The 19,097-nt window shown below is 38.7% G+C and overlaps 1 protein-coding gene across 4 annotated transcripts in view; it reads right to left on the reverse strand.

Moving 5' to 3' along the window:
* Positions 1 to 19,097, reverse strand: part of VEZT (vezatin, adherens junctions transmembrane protein) — a 68,251-nt gene that overhangs the window by 11,791 nt on the left and 37,363 nt on the right. For 3 of the 4 annotated variants that reach the window (XM_082068723.1, XM_082068724.1, XM_082068722.1), the window contains exons 7-11: positions 14,335 to 14,482; positions 10,917 to 11,248; positions 10,081 to 10,274; positions 5,330 to 5,430; positions 3,960 to 4,167 (exon numbers count right to left, since the gene is read on the reverse strand). In XM_082068723.1, coding sequence (XP_081924849.1) covers positions 3,960 to 4,167; positions 5,330 to 5,430; positions 10,081 to 10,274; positions 10,917 to 11,248; positions 14,335 to 14,482 — 983 coding nt within the window. Of the gene's footprint in view, positions 1 to 27; positions 788 to 3,959; positions 4,168 to 5,329; positions 5,431 to 10,080; positions 10,275 to 10,916; positions 11,249 to 14,334; positions 14,483 to 19,097 lie in introns of those variants that run through there. The other variant, XM_082068725.1, reaches the window with a different exon arrangement.

Raw genomic sequence — 19,097 nt, forward strand, 5'->3', positions numbered from 1 at the left:
ACAACTAAAAGCAAGCTGCTATATATAAATAATTTATTTGCGTCTGAAAAGATGCAAAGGTGTAAGGGTCAAAATGGCTTTAAAAAAAACAACAAACAAAACCAAAACAACAGAAACAAAAAACACAATCAAACAAAACTTAAAATAAACCAGTGTTTTCTAATAGCAAAGCTGAAGTGAAATGTGATAGCTACTTGTTGTAACTACTCCTTCAAATCTGTGATGTGAAGAGACAACACAAAATTGATGATGTTTAAAACTGGCATCAAACACAGATGATGCATTCAGTGTTAAAAGTAAAAAACAAGTACAAGTACTGCACTGTATACAGATTTGAACTGTCTTCATTTTAAACAACACTTTACCTAATCCAATAAAGACAGCTGGTACAGGAACAAGTCCTTATAGGCAGTATCTGATCTCATACACCACAACACAGAAATACAACACGTATTCATACAGGCAGGTAAGGTGTCCTCACAAATAAAGTCTGGTTTAATTTAGCCTCTCTTGAAGTTAGTAGCAGCAGCGAGTCCCATTGCCAGCAACGGGATGCTTGCCAGGAAGTGTCTCCTCCCAGTGTTAAGGGTTAGTATAACTCGGTACAATCACTTCTTGAAGAACAGACGTCTTTCGTTTTAAGAAAATGATATAATGTCCATTTCCAAGTAAGAGATTCCCTAAACTGCAGTAGCTCCATTAGAGTAGCAGCACGAACATAAATGAGAGCGGCAACAGCAGATTCCCAAGTAGCATTTCCCTTTCTAATTCCATTCTGACTTTACCCCTGTAAGCAGAGATGAAAATAACTCTGGGAAAGACATAAACTTTTCACGGGAAACAAAAAGTACCATATTAGGGTTTTTCCATCGCATCCTATTTCAGTAATATTTACTTTAGCTAGCTCAAGGCAGGCGCATCATTATGGTTGTTACATTGATAATTATTGTCATTACCATACTGAGAGACTGTGGCTTCGAATTTGTATTATATTGTTTGTTCTAAAACCTTACGTATCAAAGGAGCACTGCACCCGACTCATCTCAGTTCTTCATAGGGTAGTTCTTTCCCCATCTTATAAAAAACATGCTGCTGCTTATTTCTGCCCATTTGCTCAAAGAGGCAGGAATATGCAGAGTAATCTTATCATTTGAGAACAAACTTCTTGCCTGCGTCCTTCCAAGAATACTTCCAAAGCCAAAACTTCTCAAACGAATAAATAGATACTTCAGATTGGTAGCTGGCCAATTCACTGAGTTGATTAGGTAATAAGCAAGGTGGAATTCGTCATTCTCAGCATGTAGCTTTCCAAATCCGAGAAACAGCTGTATGAGAACTGTTGTATGGACAAGGTGGGAGCAGGGGAAACAGCTGGGTACAACGCAACCACTGACAGAATGAACTTTTCAGGGAGGAGAAGGGTCAGGGAAAGGCTACAAGTGACTTTGCACCAGAAGAAAGTTGTTTTACGAATGTCTGACAAATGAAAATGAAGCCAGTAACAGCTTCACAGACCTCACTGACTGGCTCAACAGGGTGCCAAAGGACCCAAATCAGAAGCTCCCCTACACTCCTGTACATTACCCATGACCAGACTGTAAGCTGTATTACCACAGTGCTGGTCCTGGGCAAATGTGCTTTAGCCTGTTGCTCTGCTAAGATGATGTTTTTCTTCAGGAATCCAACCTCCCATCTCCAGTTGACTTAATGCTTCATTCTTTGAACATATTGACCTCTTTGATGTGCAAACCCTGACCACCCCTTCCTTCAGCAAACCAAAGACCCTAACAAATCAGAACGGCTTGCTGGGTGCCTTCACTAACAGATTAAAGCTTTTGAATATTTCAGGACCTTTGTTCATAACAATCACAAGTTAGGAGAGCACAAGATTTCTGGAATACTATTGTCCTGTAAAAGCAGGGCTATGAAAATGTGTGATATCACGGCCGTCCATTGGCTTGGGCCAATGGAGACAAGAATATGAACATTTCTGGGTTTAAATCTTCAAGATAAAACAAACCACAAATGTGGAAAGCACAGCTCACAGAAAGTTTATTTAAGGAATGACTCGTGTGCATGAATCAATTAAAGTCTGCAGCAGTAATCTGCTAGGGTCCATATTTAGCTGACTTGTGGGGTTTTTTAAGAAAAAATGTAGAAATTCCTTAAAAAACAGTAGAAGATGTTATGTCTGCCATCCATATCAGTCTTTCAGTTTAGACACAGTCTCTGAGCCAAAAGGATACAATATTAATTATTCCATGAACTGCCCTCATGTTTTTCAGTTTTGTACAGGATGGAAGTAATCAATGATTAGTATAAAAGCAGCTGGAGGAAATCACACTTTCCTCCCTCCCCACCATTGAATCTCGAATCCTAAACCAAGGTAATATCTATACAGGGAAGGAAAGGAGAAATAGAGAGGGGAGAGGAAAGAAAAAAGGGAAAGAGAAAGGAAAAAGGAAAGGGAAAGGGAAAGGGAAAGGGAAAGGGAAAGGGAAAGGAAAAAGGAAAGGAGCCACAAAGGCTTTCAGGTGAACATCTACTGAAGATGACAGAGTCAGCTGCTTCTTTCCAGCTGCAGCAGCAAATGGCCTGAAGATACTGACGCAGACGGGCTAACCGAGATAAGGACATACCCTATGCAAGCTATCCTGACAAGGACTCTTTCTGCAGCAACCACTGGATCTGTCAAGACTCAAACTAGAGGCAGGATTCCTTCCTTCTCCCTTCAACAAGGAGGAAAGGAAGACTTGAAGATATTTATGTGAAGAGTTGTGTGCTTGTCGCATCTAGCACCAGAAGGACAATACGGAATTCCTACTCTTGAGCAGGCTCTGATGCAATCTCATACCTTAGTTTTTTAAACTCAACTAGGAGTCAAAACCAACAGCCAAGTGATATCTTTGACCGTAGTTGTAGCTAAATGGACATAAAGAACAGAATTGTGAAGAAGAGAGATTTTTGTGAGTTTGATGTAAAAAGAAACAGTCTCATAAAGAGGTATGGTCTGTTACTGTGTGTTCCCACTGAACTATTGAAAGATGCAACCCATGTTTTTTTTTTCTGGTAGACACTAGCAGAGGCAGAATCCTCAGCTATTTTGCCAGACTTGAGGGTTGTTATTCACAACATAGAAAACGAAATTTTTAGAGGGCTTTTCCTAACCTATCTTTAAAGAGGAAGGATTGAAAATGGGAAAAAGGAAAAGACAAACTAGTGCCAGTTTTAAAGATAATAAACCAATCAGCTCAATCAGTGAAAGGAACTAAGTTGCATTCAGTCTTATTGCTGGAAGAGAGACAGACTGTTGTATTGAGGCAAGAGAAATTTTCATATTCCTGCCTTCAAGTGCAAGTGGATGGAGCTACCCAGCAGCCCTCAGAGTTAGTAAAGGCTTGTTTGGAAGAACTCTTCTTGTTAGGGTTTTTATTTTCAATTGAAACTATATTCTGTGTTCTCCCTCTCTCATAGAAACAAAAGCCAGTCCTACTCTTTCATGAGCCTTAAATATTTCAAAGTCTAGCTCTTCACTTCAACCTACAAATTTTTATAAGTCTGGGATAATTTCTGACGGTTTCTTTAAATTCTGAAAAGTAATTTGTTTATGCACCCTGATTAAAATTCGTAGTTACTGGAAAGCCATGAATGTTAGTTCAGTTTGCATCATTTATAGCCTGACAGTTCTCTTTATGCTGTCTTAATATTTTTGTGCGTTTAATACTTTAGCTCGATATTTTGTTTAGAGCCAAATTCCCATTTCTCTGAATTCTTCCCAATATATAGTAAAATGACTGCTATAAATAATATAAAGAGAATACCAAACTGAGGCCACACAGCTCTATCAAAGACACTACTACAGCTCGGCACTGTCCAAATTCTAACATAGTCAGCAGCTGATGGCAAACAGACACCTACCCTTTCTTAAAGACGAACTGATTTTCAAAAGCAATGCTTACCATGGTCACTGAATAGCAGCTGTTTCCATTTCTGTCTTTCTATTTCTGAAGCTTTAAATCCCAGCACAGATTTCAATTCTTGTAACACCCTCTTAGATTCCTGTCTCTCTCGTTCTTGTCTCTCTCTTTCTTCCTGGGAAAAGCAGTAAAAATCTTCCCTTTTGTATTCATTCTCCGTATCTGAATAATCAACATATGCTTCCAATTCCTAAAGAAAGAAAGAAAGAAAAATTTGATCCTCACTGTCAGTGTAGGCCCTGTCCTACAATCTGGTGCACAATCAAGTGATATCAACACAAGCCAACCACAGTAACAGGATGGAGCTCTGTTTGAGCAGAGCCAGTGGACTTGACACTGACCTCAGTTATATTTGTATAATTTTAGAGCAAGTCCACTCACTGCAAGTTAACAATACTGGAGTCACCTAAGATTTGCTTTCATACACAAGTATGATCAAGTGATACACCTTAAAAATGGGAGTCTATTTCCCCATAATTACAGGAGGAAATAAGCAATGCTAATGTGAGTTGTTTTTTTTTTTTTTAATTTACATCTTAAGCAATTCTTCCTCAGTCAGGCATCTTACGAATTATTTAACTTACGTAAATCCTTATTAAGAGGATGTTCAGAACAGCAAACTCAACCTCCAATTTTAACTATATTGGCTTATAAGGATGAAAAAACAGAGCTCTATTTATGTTATAACAGAGAGCCAGTAAAGTTGTTAGTCCCAGCTTTTTGATATGGAAAATATTTAGAGAGAATACCCAAGGGGTAGGCTTAGGAGAAGGTGAGGGAGGGACAGAGCAGAGCACGGGTGTTCAGTCTGCTTTCTCAATGCATCTCCCATTCAGTTCTGTGATGGAGGACGCCAGTCTCTCTTCAGGACAGCCCAACTATCACACCCGAGTTCCCCAAAGAACATGAAACTATTCATTGTCACAGTCTGGTTCGGGTATCCAAAAATGCAGAGATCACTTAGACTGAAGACAGGCTGGTTTCTTCTGGAGCTCATCACTTTTGCAGCTGTGTCAGTTCATCGAACAATACGCAAGTATTTTATATATTGCCTTTCAGCAATTCACAGTTTTTTTCTGAATTCCTCTGACTTGTGTGGCTGCTCTCCTTTTGTCACTTGTTTCTAATGACATATATGACAAGAAGTGAATGCTAGTGCTCTTTTTTCCAGGATGGGGGATACCTCCCCATGGGACAGCAAAAGGAATATACATAATTTTTTTTCTCTAATTCCAGTTTTGAAATAGCACTTGATCTGTCTTGGCAGGACAAGAAGGTCATTGCACAAGCAACTGAAAAAGGAATGGATAGAGGAAACAAGCCCAAATTATTATTTTAAATAGTCTTTTTACCTGTTCTTCAGGGATTGGATCTTTGTTTTCTATGTATATGGCAGGCTGTGTTAAAGGTACTGTAGTACGCTGTGGGTTGTCACAGGAAACTTCAAGTTTGCCTTTAGGGAGAAAGAAGAAAAGAGATTTTAAAAATGAAAAGGGTTGAGTGATGTTTTTGACTCAGGCAGGGTCCAGGCATTTTCATTAGGCACAACTGACACACACACACACAAAAAGGTAAGAAGGCTGGTTATTATAGAATACATTGAAATATTGTGTAAGAGAGCACTTAAATAACTCAGCTATTTTGATATAAGCTGGGTCTGATGAAACTCATCTTGAAATTCTTCAACTAACAAATGTCAACATTTTTACAGACTTTGAAAACCTGCAGATGGCAAGAGAAATTGGTAAAACCAGAAAAGAGACTTGGTGCCCAAATTTAAAAAGAGAAGTAAACAAAAAAAATTATAGGTAGGCAAATCAACTTAAAATCATTGGAAAATACTGGAAGAAATAATCAAGCAAAATGTACAGGTAGGTATTTGGATGGTAGCAAGGAGATAAGTGAGAGCCAGTGTGAGTTTGTTGAGAAAAGAAGATGTCAAATCAATCCAGTTTCATTTTCCAATGCACTAACAGGTCTTATGACTAGAAAGAAGCTGAAGACGTTCTACATTTTGCTTTCAGGATGGCTTTTGACATAAGCAAAATGCATAGGCCAGGAGAATTTCTGTTAGGCACACAGAACAGTCTCTTGGACAACCAGAGTATAGTTACCATTTTCAGACAGGAACAATATATTGAATGAGGATTTGTCTCAAGAGCAATACTCTTTAATATTTCCAATGGGTGAAATAAGAGTGTTTCAGCTCATTAAATTTGCTGTCATTTGGATAATCTGCAAGGATACTGACGGGTGCAATTAGAATAAAAAATAATACTGGAAAATCAGAGATACAGCCCAGGAAGAACTGGATTTCAGATACAGCAGTCTGGTGGCAGGGGCTGCAAATTCTTGTGCTTTGGAACAGTGAAATCCACAAATGACAACTGACTGGGCAGCATCACTGAAAAAAAAAAAAAGATGTGAGGAGCCTAGTAGTCAACTATACCCTGATGCAAGGAAAAAGCCAAATTACATACTAGTTAGCATGTGTAAACAACAGCCCTGACTATTAGACACATGAAATTACATTTCTACTCTTGCACTGATCAGGCTGTGGATGGAACATAGTGCCCAGTCTGGGGCTCCTTCATTCAATAATATTGTGGACCAAGTAGAGTGAGTACAAAAGAAAACAGCGGAAATTATCAGAGGACTAAATAAAGTATTAATATAGTCGTCAGGGAAGAATCAAAGGACACAGAGTCATGTAGAGAAGACAGGAAGAAACATATTAACTGTCTTCAAAAATTTAAGAGCTATAAAGAGGAAATGGATTTCCATTCTGGGTGGATCAAAAGTACCACTTTTAAATTGCAGCAAGAGATGTCTATATTCAGTAATAACTTTTTACTGCGAATGCTGTTAAGTGCTGGAGTAGATGTCTGGAAATACTGTAAAATGTCTCTGAAGAGAGGTTTTTAGGAACAGATAAACAACATTTATTCACAAACACTAATTTACCCTTGAGAAGGAAAATGGGCTAGATAACCTTGCCAAGCCTCACCTATCCCTATCTTCAGTTTCCAGTCTATACATTGAATACTTAAGGATGGTCTTCTGAAAGCAGGCAGTTCACATTAATGACAATTTTTGTGGTGCTCAGTTACCTGCTTTTACAAACACGGAAAGCATGTAATTCCCTAGTTGCCTGAGCTGAGCTAAAGATTTGACATTCCAGAAGCATCTAAATGCAAAGTTAAAAAGAAAGGTGAAGCATGCAGTTAAATTTGAAGTAGAAAATTGACATGAGTAGGAACTAAAAAGGACAAGCAAAGGTACTGATATTGAGAGCAGGCCAGCGGAGAAGGACTTGAAGGTACTGGTGGATGGAAGACTGGACATGAGCCAGCAATGTGCACTTGCAGCCCAGAAGGCAAATCATATGTTGGGCTGCATCAAAAGAAGTGTGGCCAGAAGGTCAAGGGAGGTGATTCTGTCCCTCTGCTCTGCTCTGGTGAGACCCCACTGGAGTCCTGTGTCCAGCTCTGGAGCCCTCAGTACAGGAAAGACATGGACCTGTTAGAGAGGGGACAGACAAGGCCACAGAAATGATCAGAGGGATGAAGCAGCTCTCCTGTGAGGTCAGGCTGAGAGAGCTGGGGATGTTCAGCCTGGAGAAGAGAAGGCTCCACAGAGACCTTATCATGGCCTTTCAGTACTTAACAGGAACTTATAAGAAAGATGGAGACTTTTAGCAGGGCCTGTTGTGATAGGACAAGGGGTGATGGTTTTAAACTAAAGGAGGGGAGATTCAGGCCAGACATGAGGAAGAAATTTTTTACACTGAAGGTGGTGAAACACTGTCCCAGGTTGCCCAGAGAGGTGGTAGATGCCCCATCCCTGGAGACATTCCAGACCAGGCTGGACGGGGCTCTGAGCAACCTGATCTAGTTGAAGATGTCCCTGCTCATTGCAGGGGGTTGGACTAGATGACCTTTGAATGTCCCTTCCAACCCGAACTGTTCTATAATTCTATGATACATTTTTGTTCAGTATATAAACATGGTAAGAACGAAACCCAAGCAAACAGTACATTTAAATACTGGATACATTTTGTATCTATAGATGAAGAAGCAAAAAGGACATATTTTGTTTAAATACTAAGCACAATGATGAGATACTGCTCAAAATATTACACAAATAAACACAGCTTTTATGCAATGAAATATTTCCTCTCAAAATTGGGTCTAAGCCATCAGAAACAGCTCCTTCAATGGTGTTCATAACTGACATTGAAAACAGCATTCCCACTGCTCTACTGGTTGAACTAGTTAGTTGAACTAAACATCTATTGCAGCAAAAGTGCTGGGCATTCACTTAGACACAATGTTCTACTACCACAGGGCTCTCCACAGCTCTTGTCAAAAGACTCCTTGGGGTTTGGATAATAGTGCATAAGGACAAAAGAAATATGTGCTTAGCCTCTGTATTATTTCAGCAGGAAGGCATATTCTTCCAAAGAGCTTTCGGGAAGCATTGGGGAAAAAAATTAGATAATTTAATGAAGTAATTCACATAACCATGACCGAAAGACCAGCTGTTAAGACTTGTAGAAAGACAGCAGAAGAATCAGACTTGTTTTCACGCACAGCTTGAAAAGTTCAACTAACAGAAGCTAGACTGCTTAGAAATATATCAGGAAAGACAAATTTTGTCAGATAAAAATAGTTTTCAATGACCAACATAATTTAAAAGTAGCTCCCGTGGAGTAATTCAGCAGACTTGTTGCAAAACAGAGATTCAACCCCGCCACATTTCCAGGAAAGTCACTGGGCAAAAGTGAAAGTGAAGGATTTTTTTGTTTTGTATTTCCCACGCAATCCTTCCCTTTTAGATCACACACTAAGTTATTTTTGTACTGAACTTTAAAAGGAAGCAAGTTATAACAGAAGTGCCTGCTGTGAAATTCATACACAAAGTAAAAATAAAACTAAAATAACTAAAAATACTATGGCAGTCTGGAAAGATCATTTAAGGAAAGGTAAAAAAAAAAAAGATCAATGGAACTGCTGGTTGTGAAGAGCATCAACAGAACACAACAGGCCAGCACACACAAATGCATCAGACTACATCGAATATCCTCACAGGTTGTTTTACACAGCACTGAGAGGGAAGCTGTTAAGACTAGACTATCAGGGAAAGTACACACAAATTTGGTTATATGGTGTCTGGACCTGCATGGAGCCTGTATTAGGCCTCCCAGTGCTCCCAGTTCTGATGTAAGCATGAACAAGGTCAACTTGCATGCCTCTGGGCCCATAGCAATATTCACCCATCTACTGGATATACAACCCATGTACTATTAAGAGCTTAGCTCACTACAAATTTAAGATTTCTATAGGCAACTTGCTGATACCCCAAGTCATAATTTTCCTAATGCAGTCTCCATTACCAGCATTTTTCAGATGCTGGGCTGTGCCTTCCTAGGACAATAAGAAAAGAAAGATTAGAAATTACAGGTTCAACTCCATGTTAGGAGAGCCTAAGTTCACTTTCATTATTTAAGCTAGCTGTGATTCATATGGAGAACAGCATAGACAGTATATATAAGTCACCGAGGAGAGGGACGTAAGGCAGAATATTGAGATATGCTGCTCAGTGTTGACTTTCAAGCACACAGAAAATTATCTCACTCTCTCTGACAGTGCAGGTAAGTGGGTATTACATGCTCAATACATCCTCAACAATTTAAAATGTTCCAGGAAATGTCAAGGAAGTTTCATGACAACACTATTATCATTTTAATTAACTATGTAACTTATACAGCAAAAAAATGAAAATCTCAGGGACAATTCATCAAAATTCTGCCCCTTCAGATGTGATTCACCAATCAAAGGCAAAAAGCCACTAACAGTCTACACATGGAAACGGAACAATCTAAATCCACACGTCTAACAGACTGAGTTAACAAGTTTACATTTTTTGCTGAAACAAAACCTTCTAGGTCATCACAATGAAAAAGTTTGACATAGTTTTTCAAATTGTATGATTGTAAGACCTCCTTCAGCTAAAACTCTGATACAAGTTGTCTTTGATTCATCTGACCATTCCATCTCTAATGTGTATCCACTTAGCTGCTGAATTAATCTCTCACATTTACCTTTTTTATTTGGGTTTCTTCCACTCATTTTTTCCACCTGAGAAATGGCTTCTTCCCAGCAGCTGTTGCTTGCCTGGATATGAGGTTGAATAAACTTTAGTTTTTGTTCCAGAACCTGATGGGCTTCTGTTGTCAACTCGGGTGTCTCCTTACTGCTAACAAGTTTTTCAAGTTCATCCTCAAGAATTATTACCCTAAGTGATGAGGAGATGAGCAGAAATAAGTAATAATAAATATTTGACTTGACCATTCAAGTATTTTATTTAATATCCTATTATTTTCTTCAAGTTTTAACAATCTATTTAAGCCAACTCCTCAAAGATGCCCCAAAATTTTAAAAAATAAGATCCCGTTCTCCACATCATACATGGCTCACCTGCATTCATTATAGTAATTCGTATATGTAAGATTAAAGTACTAGGACAGTTTCAACTATTTCACCCAGGCAGTGATGAACCTTTAAAAATATTTACCAGGAAGTTACTATGAGCTGAACTTTCTTACAAAGCTTTTGGCATGCTGCAAAATCAAAGAAAGGTAAGTATGTTTTCGTATTTTTTCAAGGGAGTGACAAAAGTGAGGCAAGATCTTAATGCACTGCTTAGCTTTGAATTTTCACCAGATACTTAAAGAATAACCAGGAAACAATATCAGATTCCGTAATGAACCAAGGATCTTTGGCCCCATACTATGTGAAGACATGCTTTTGAGTGCAATGACTATACATTATCTGCCTTTTGTGTTTTTAACCCATGATACAAGCTGACAACCCAAAGAACTCAAGTCTGAAGCCTTCTCCCTACAGGCATATTCTCTTAATTTGCATTTAAACTTACTCATTGAGCAGTGCCTTGAGATGAAGCTGCAAGCTGCGTACTGCTGTCTGAAGGCTGTTCAGCTCCCTGGACTTCTGCTTCGTTCTGGCCGCACGTTCGAAACCCGACTGATGCTGAGTTTCGAAGTACCGATAAAACTCGTAGCTTCGCTTCAGCTCCTCTAAGCAGGCAGCGTGTGTGTGAGGTAGGCCTTGAGTCACGTCAGACAAGATGTGATGAGGCAGCCGTTCGGGGGACACCAAGGGCTTGGGGGACGCGTTGGCTGGGGAGAGGAGCAGCACCAGCCTCCTGAAGAATTCGGAACTCTGCCCGACCCAGAGCTGGAAGAGGACCTGAAAAACAGGGCAGGGTGAGGCCTGTGCACCTGGGAAGACAGCCAGCCTCCAAAGTACATGTACGGATACATCATGGGAAAACAGTCCTTGGCCAGCAACAGGAACTTTGAAAATCCGCTGAATGTTTTTGAAAGGTATCCCAGACCATGTGAGGTTCAGATTTTGTGAACCTTAGGTGACTGTTAATTCTCTGATGAAGGATATTATATACAGTTATGCTCAAAAGGTTGTCAGAAGCCTAAAAACTCATATTCTCATCAGGCGAACTCATTATTTGCTATAATCTCCATGTGCCTTACAGCTCGCAAAGGGCTGCCAAAATTCCAGTGGTGGCAAAGACATTTTTTCCTTTATAACACCAAGCTATCTTTTCCGTGATCTGCTAACTACTGCATTGCCCCACACCCAGCCTTGAAACGTGAGTCTAATTGCAATGTACGAAAAACATTCTACATATGAAGAAAGCTGAGCCACTAACTTTTTTTTGTTTGTTTTTTTTTTTCAGCCAAAGTGAGAAATTTCACCAATGCCACTAAGGAGGGAAAGGCTTCTAAGAAAGGAATTGATTGACTGTGTTACATATATAGACCAAGTCAACCTCGGAGCAAAGAAACCCACAATTTCAATTTCTCAAGAACTTCCACTTAAATGGAAAGAACTGTTTTCTTAGTTTAGAGAAGACTGTTGGCTTAGTAGACAATAGCAGAACAGCAGTATCTTACATCTCAAAAATGAAAAGGAAAGGTTATGACACTTTTCTCTGCAATACTGGTCCTTATTCAAAGGGATCAAGTGTAGGTGAGGATGAGGTTAGTCTGAAATCTGTTCCCATGTATTTCAGACCAAGGAAGACAAAGTAATTACCATCATGCTTTTTTCCACCCCTCTCATGTACAGAACCGGGCTAACAATTCACTTGTTCTGAGATTTTGAATCTACAGGATTTGTAATAATATATTTACAACTTTGTACTCATACTACAATGGACAAGTAACAGTTTTTTTCCAGTGTGTGAATAATCAAGAGCAAAACATTCAGAACAGTAATACAAAAACCTAAATGCTTCCAGATAGATATACCCAAGGATATATTAAAAATACTTGGACACAAACCGATAAAATATTCCATAAGAAAAATACAATTTTCTATTTAAAATAGATGGTTGTGAGAAGAACACAGAATGCTGTGAAATTAATTTGGGGCACACATGCAAGACAGTGATCTGGCTGGGTGCTAAAAAAAAACCACAAAACCAAAACCAAACGAATGGGCAGCAATCACCTAAGTGTCCCTGAAGGTGTGATGCCCTGGACCAGAAAGTCAAGAGCTCATGCTATGATAAACACAACAGAAGAGCAATCTCCTCCTCCAGACGTAGGGCAAAAGCAGTGAAAAAGTAGCACACAAGAGCAGTGAACTTCAGGAACTGAAAAGAATAATCCAACACCTACCTGAAAAAAGGTACGATGATGAGAGAAAAGGAAATTCCAAATGTATTTAGGATTGCAAATAGCTTGCTCTGCCAATAACTTCTGATGGTTTTACTGACATTTAAACTTCACCCAAAACATGCAGCTGGTTTTCCTCAGCTTGAATCAGTATTTTTTCTTAAGCCAAACATTTTCACTCTTTAAATTGGTTTAGTTGTAGGACAAGGTAGCCAAAAGACACAGGTTACATTTGTCATATGGCATAGACATGGACTTGAATGAAAATTAAAATATTAACCAAATCTACATACACATCCACATTCTACCTGCATTTTAATATAAAGACAAGTTCTTTCAAATAAAAAAAAAAAATCAAACTAGAGAGGACTGTACATAAATCCAGGGCTTGCAACACAATCCATCCCAAGGCTATCAAAGTACATCTATTTTATGATCTACTCAGGAATCTGCTTAGGCCTGATTTATGTTCATTTAGCTTGGTTCAGCTGCACCACACCCAGCCTACATCACTGGTTGGTACTAGCTACCGTAAATTGAGATTTACTAGTTGTACCCACAAAGCACCCCAACCAGTTTAACTGAAACATATTTCAGTTAAGTTACTGCAAATTGCAGGTAAATAAAGACCTGGCTTACAAGCTTGGGCAACTCTGACTGGCTTCTTGTGCTTAAAAAGAAGTGGGTCGACAAGTGGGCTTGCATGGTTCAGCCAATAAAAAGGCAAGAATAAAATCCCAAAAGCTTCCAGCTTATGTACCTCTTAGCTAACAACTAATTAGACAAAGTCTCAAAGCTTAGCAACCACTGTTACTGGTAACATTCACTGTCAGAACAAAAGAAGTCAAGGTCTAGGAATTAAGTGAATGAAATGCAACAAGAGCCAACCCCCTAAAAACATAAAAGTCACATAGTAACTGAATTTTCCATTAAAAAATAATGTTAAAAGGGAACTGCTTTGGCAGAGAACCATTAGAGAAGGCTTGCATTCAAATTAGATCTTATTTCCAATTGCAAACATTGACTCATTCGAATTAGAAATACTTAACATCTCAAAACAAAATAGATAAAAAGGCCATTATGTGGTTGTCATTCTGTTCAGTTAAATGTTTTTCAGAGATCAAAGAACCACACTGGCTTGTGGCAGCAGGGGTCTAAGTTTATGATTTCTACTCCGCAGTGTAACTAAATGCAGCTATTCCCTTTGGCAATCACAACTAATTTATATCTTCAGCTGTGTCTCTTTTTATTCAAGTCAAGCGATTAGCTAAAAGCCAGAAGTACAAATCTGGAAATTATTTCATTCAGCTGGGATCAAGTGACATCAGAGAGCAAAAAATCATATTTAAGAAGGAGATTGATCAAGCTGATTATAAAGCACTGACTTGAATTTACATGATTTGCAGAAAAAAATCCTGGTGTTGTATTGTGCAGCTCCTCTTCAACTACATGCAAACAGAAATCACCTCAGCGCCAATAAATGTAGAAACACGATACGAGATCGATTCCATCTCCCCATCAGCTGACCGTGTTACTACAGGCCAGTACGTACAAGCCACAGGGCTTCGTAACAACTCAAAGAGATGTTCCCCAAGGAGCCCGTGTGGATGTCTGTGTCCCTCCAGGAGGGGTTACCTTGAGCGCAGGCAAGCTGAAGCCATCGGTGAGGTTGTGTGCCTCCTCTTCAGTGACCTGCTCTTCGCTCAGGCCCAGGCCCAGCTCCTTAAACGGGACGACACAGATGTAGCTGGTCACGTTGTCGCTCTCTGAGTTCAGAGGGTAGGTTTAGCTGGAGTTAAGGTGGTTAACAAAGCGACTTTTGCATAAAACACACAGAAAAGGGAAAAAAACCCCACCTAATAAGGTTTCTTATTTCTGGCAATTTGTATGAGAGCACATATATTCCATCCAAATTCACCTGAATCACGTTTATTGAACATTTTGCAAACCTTATTCAGAGTTACAAAGGCTCTTAGAAGGATGAGAAATAAGACACTGACAAAACACCTCCATCTAAATACAAACACATAAAAAGTGAGGAATATACCTTCTCTTTAAATATTAAGTTTCCAAGAAGTAGCTCATGTCAGTCTTAAACCAGAAATCATGTATTTAACAGAGGAAAGAAGAGAACAATCGCGCAATTTTCAAAGGCAGCCTGTGTTACAGACCAAACTCAGGATGATGGGAATTCCCTGCGAGTTCGGTCTGGGGAAGGACCCCTCAGAGACCTCTACAGTAACTGCTCTTTGACATTGCAGATAGTACTGTGAAGAAAATGAGCTCCCTGATTGTCATACCATTAATTTTATTGATTACATCACTGTAAAGCCACCATGATCTTGGCAGGAACAGTGGCGAACTGTTATCTATCAACACCATTCAGCGCATTTAAGTTCTGAGTAGGAAAACATACATTTCTAGTCCTCAGAAATGCTTAAAGAATAGGAAGCAAGCACATTATAACTGATACCACAAGAAAGATAAAAATAATTCATAGACTAGGCAGCATTTATTTTAAAATAGCACTAATTTTAGGCTAACCTCATGCTGGGGAAGGGGGAAGAGGAACAGTTCAAGATTTCTGCACTTTTTTGATACTAACCCAGTCACAAAATAGTAAAATTTGCTTTAAAACAGAAACTTACAACTTACGGTCATAATCCCATTTGTTCCACATAAACGTATATACAAATATTTGTAAAGAATTCATGAAAACAAGGCCTTAATTTAAACTATATGGGATTTATTTTTTCCCATTTGTATTTTGATTTACAAGTCAAATGCTCTCATCTCTTCAGGAAAATAAAGCCAACTGAAGCACTTGTCTCTTGTCCAACTAATATATTTTCTTGGGAAGCTACAACATCGACCCACTTTTCACTCCCACGTGCTAAACTGTCATGGGATTGAACTTGTAAAAGTGATTTGCTCAAGAAAATTTTTACCACTTGAGTAGAACATTGCATTAAAAAAATGAATAATCTGAGTCCCAGGAAACAGCAAAGCTAAGTGTTCAGGCTCTAAACAAAAAAATCCATTTCTCCCTAATTTCTCCCCAAACTCCAGGAAGAAAGAAGCCTATTAAGTGTTCTGACAAAAACTTACAATGCAAATTAATTAGGAACAGAATATTATTGTTGCCATCAGCAGCTGCCTCACATAAACGGTGTCTATTCTAAGCTAACCTGACAGCATGCCCAGCAGATGGAGCACATGGGATGAGGATGGGAACTCCACCAGAGATGGAGGTCAGGTCAAAACCCTTCAGGAGCAGTTAGTTATCTCTTAGACTAGTTATATTCCTTGTTAATCTTTTCCCACAACAAGACATTTCCAACAGCATGAACACTATCAAAAACATTTTGGACACATGTGAATTTCTAAGTAATGCTAAAAAAAAATATTCCAAAGAGCCTCTCAAATGTATGGTTTCAACAAAGGAGCCACTTACTGATATGTCTCAGGTGAACCATAGAATCATAGAATAGTTTGGGTTGGAAGGGACATTCAAAGGTTACCTAGTCCAACCCCCTGCAATGAGCAGGAACATCTTCAACTTGATCAGGTTGCTCAGAGCCCCGTCCAGCCTGACGTGGAATGTCTCCAGGGATGGGGCATCTGCCACCTCTCTGGGCAACCTGTGCCAGTATTTTACCACCCTCATTGTAAAAAATTTCTTCCTCATGTCTGGCCTGAATCTCCCCTCTTCTAGTTTAAAACCATTGACCTTTGTCCTACCACAACAGGCCCTGCTAAAAAATGTCCCAGTCTTTCTTATAGGCCCCTTTTAAGGCCGCAATAAGGTCTCTGTGGAGCCTTCTCCTCTCGAGGCTGAACAACGCTGTGTACTCCTGCACCCCCAAGCCTTGCACTCCTCTATTGCAGCCCTCCCACTCCCACTTCTATGGGACACATGAAAGCAGAGAACTGATCCCACACTCTCATTGCCTTCCTAAGCACAAAACCTTTAGAAAGTTTAAACACACACACACATACACACAAACACACTTCCTTCATGTGCTTTGCTATGTATTTTTAGTGCTAATGTTTTCTATTAAAGACAAAATATAGTAACTAACCCTACGTTAGTTAAAATTTTCTATGTCTTTGTGAAAATATTTCATTCATCTGTTTAACTTACGTCCCTTATTAGTTTGGAAGAAGAGAAGGTAAAGCTACAGAACAGTAAATGGTCAAATCCAGAATAAAATATCTGTACAGGGAATGTCTGACCTCTGTCAGGAGGCTGACCTTATTCACCTGTAGAAAAGCAAGAATGCTAATGTACCCTTGTACTCAACAATTTAATATTCAGACTTTGTTCTTCAAAAGCACATTCCCATCTATAGATCTATCAGGAGGGCTTCACAATATCCCTGAGAAATCCAAGCTGCTCTTTCATGAAATTCTCACCTGCTCACCAGGCGGGAAGGGATGAGAAAGCATGCGATGAACTGGCTGGTCACAGATGAAATGTCGCTCTGAAAAATGCCCAAGTACCTTGACTTGGACCTTCCAGCATCGGATTTCTGATTTAGGCTTTTATGACCCAAAGAGGGTACTAATTTTTGTTTAGCTTACTGTTTTCTTCTGTGAGCTTTGTCTTTCCCAAGTTAAAAGGCATGTGTTTTTCTAACATCTCATGATGCAATAACCAGATTTCAACAGAGAAGGAAGATATTTTTATTAGATTTGCTAGACAAAATTTTCAAGTTTCTCTATGCTCAGTGCATCTTGAAGACATAGAATACATTTCTATTCTACCTTAATGGGTAAGATATCATTCAGTTTAAAATACTGCTATTAAATGTCTGTTTTTATAGCACTATTTACACCTTACCATCAGAGAACACCACCTTACAGTTAAAACAAAATTAAAGCTTTTTGGTTTATATGGTCCAACGCCCAGGTCTCACCTATCAATTTAGTTCAATGGAAATGGAGTATCACACTATCTTGCTGAGTATGAGACTATTAACATCATTCAGTAACATCTACTACAAATTTTCCTCCATCCAGCTTGTACATAATTAAATCAGTAAATAAACCATAAATACCCATGACGCAGAACCCACAAGGCTCTTAAGTATAAAAATATTAAGCAACTAGCCCGCCGATTGAAGCATTGCCTGAGTTATTACACAATTCAATGGAGTATATGCAGAGATTTGTTCAACTAGTAGTGACTTGTCTGCAAAACACCCTGTAAATACTTAACCCCAAATGCTGAATTTCTAGCTTAAGCTTTCAGCCATTGCATCCTGCCATACCTTTATCTTCCAGATTAAATAGATTCTCCCTTCTGACTTTTTCTTCCATGATTTTGCGCAATGTACTCTCACCAATATGAACAAAGCAGAATAAGAACAGCACAAGAAAATTCTGAATTATTTCTGCAAGCACCCAGCTGTCCCTTTGCATAAAATGTAAGGAATATGACTTTCCATCTCATTAAATTACTGGTCCACCAAGTTTGATACAAACACCTGGTATAAGGCTAAAATAAAATTGTATATTTATTCTATTTTACGTGGGAACAAATTTTAACTAGGGTGGTATTAATTTATCCTATTCACTGAAGGCAGCTGTCTAGCTACAAGTGGCCACATTAGCCGCAAGCAAATATTGCTAAACTTGTAGTTTTATGGAAGTTAGCAATGATAACATATCGCATTTATGCAATTTGTGTTGCCATGAATAAAAGTGTGAATGTTTTTAATTCTCTGTAACGGGTTCATGAGACAAGATGCCCTTCTCACACATTTGAGACATACGTTAACATAAACCCCTAATTTGCTGCAGATATTTTTTGGTATGAGAAATAATACTGATGGCTATAAAATCTACACTCAATGGTGTAGCATAGATCAATATATCCCTTAACATTTAAGATGTTTTTACTAATTTATTTTTACTTAGTCACTCATTTATGTCTACAGTTAAGATTAATACTTAGATTAGCCAGTTTTTAAGACTCAGCCCCTCAAGTACATTTTCTTCCTTGTCTCTCTTGAAGTTATAACATAAAGCAAATGGCTTAAATTCAAAGCAGTTTCCCTTTGGCTTCCAATAGGTCTTACTGATTCAAAGTATGAATTTGAGACTTATCTCAGAAATAATCAAATACATTAAAGTATATGCTTAGCAACCTACTTGAGATTACTAATAACAAAAAAAACCTCTCAAGGCAGTATAAAATAAAGCAACAATAATCTTTGCAGTCTGCATTTGTTGATAAAATGAGATACAAATCTATGGATGTTTTTAAGATTAAACATTATTTTACTGTATAGTTTTAAAGGTCTAGCTTTAAAACAATGTAAGTATGAAAATTCACAGTAGAATTTAGCTCAAACATCTGTATGTACAACATCATTCACTGAAATGCCTTTTTC

Source organism: Streptopelia decaocto (assembly GCF_964273445.1).
Source record: "Streptopelia decaocto genome assembly, chromosome: 1".
Taxonomy (NCBI): Eukaryota; Metazoa; Chordata; class Aves; order Columbiformes; family Columbidae; genus Streptopelia; species Streptopelia decaocto.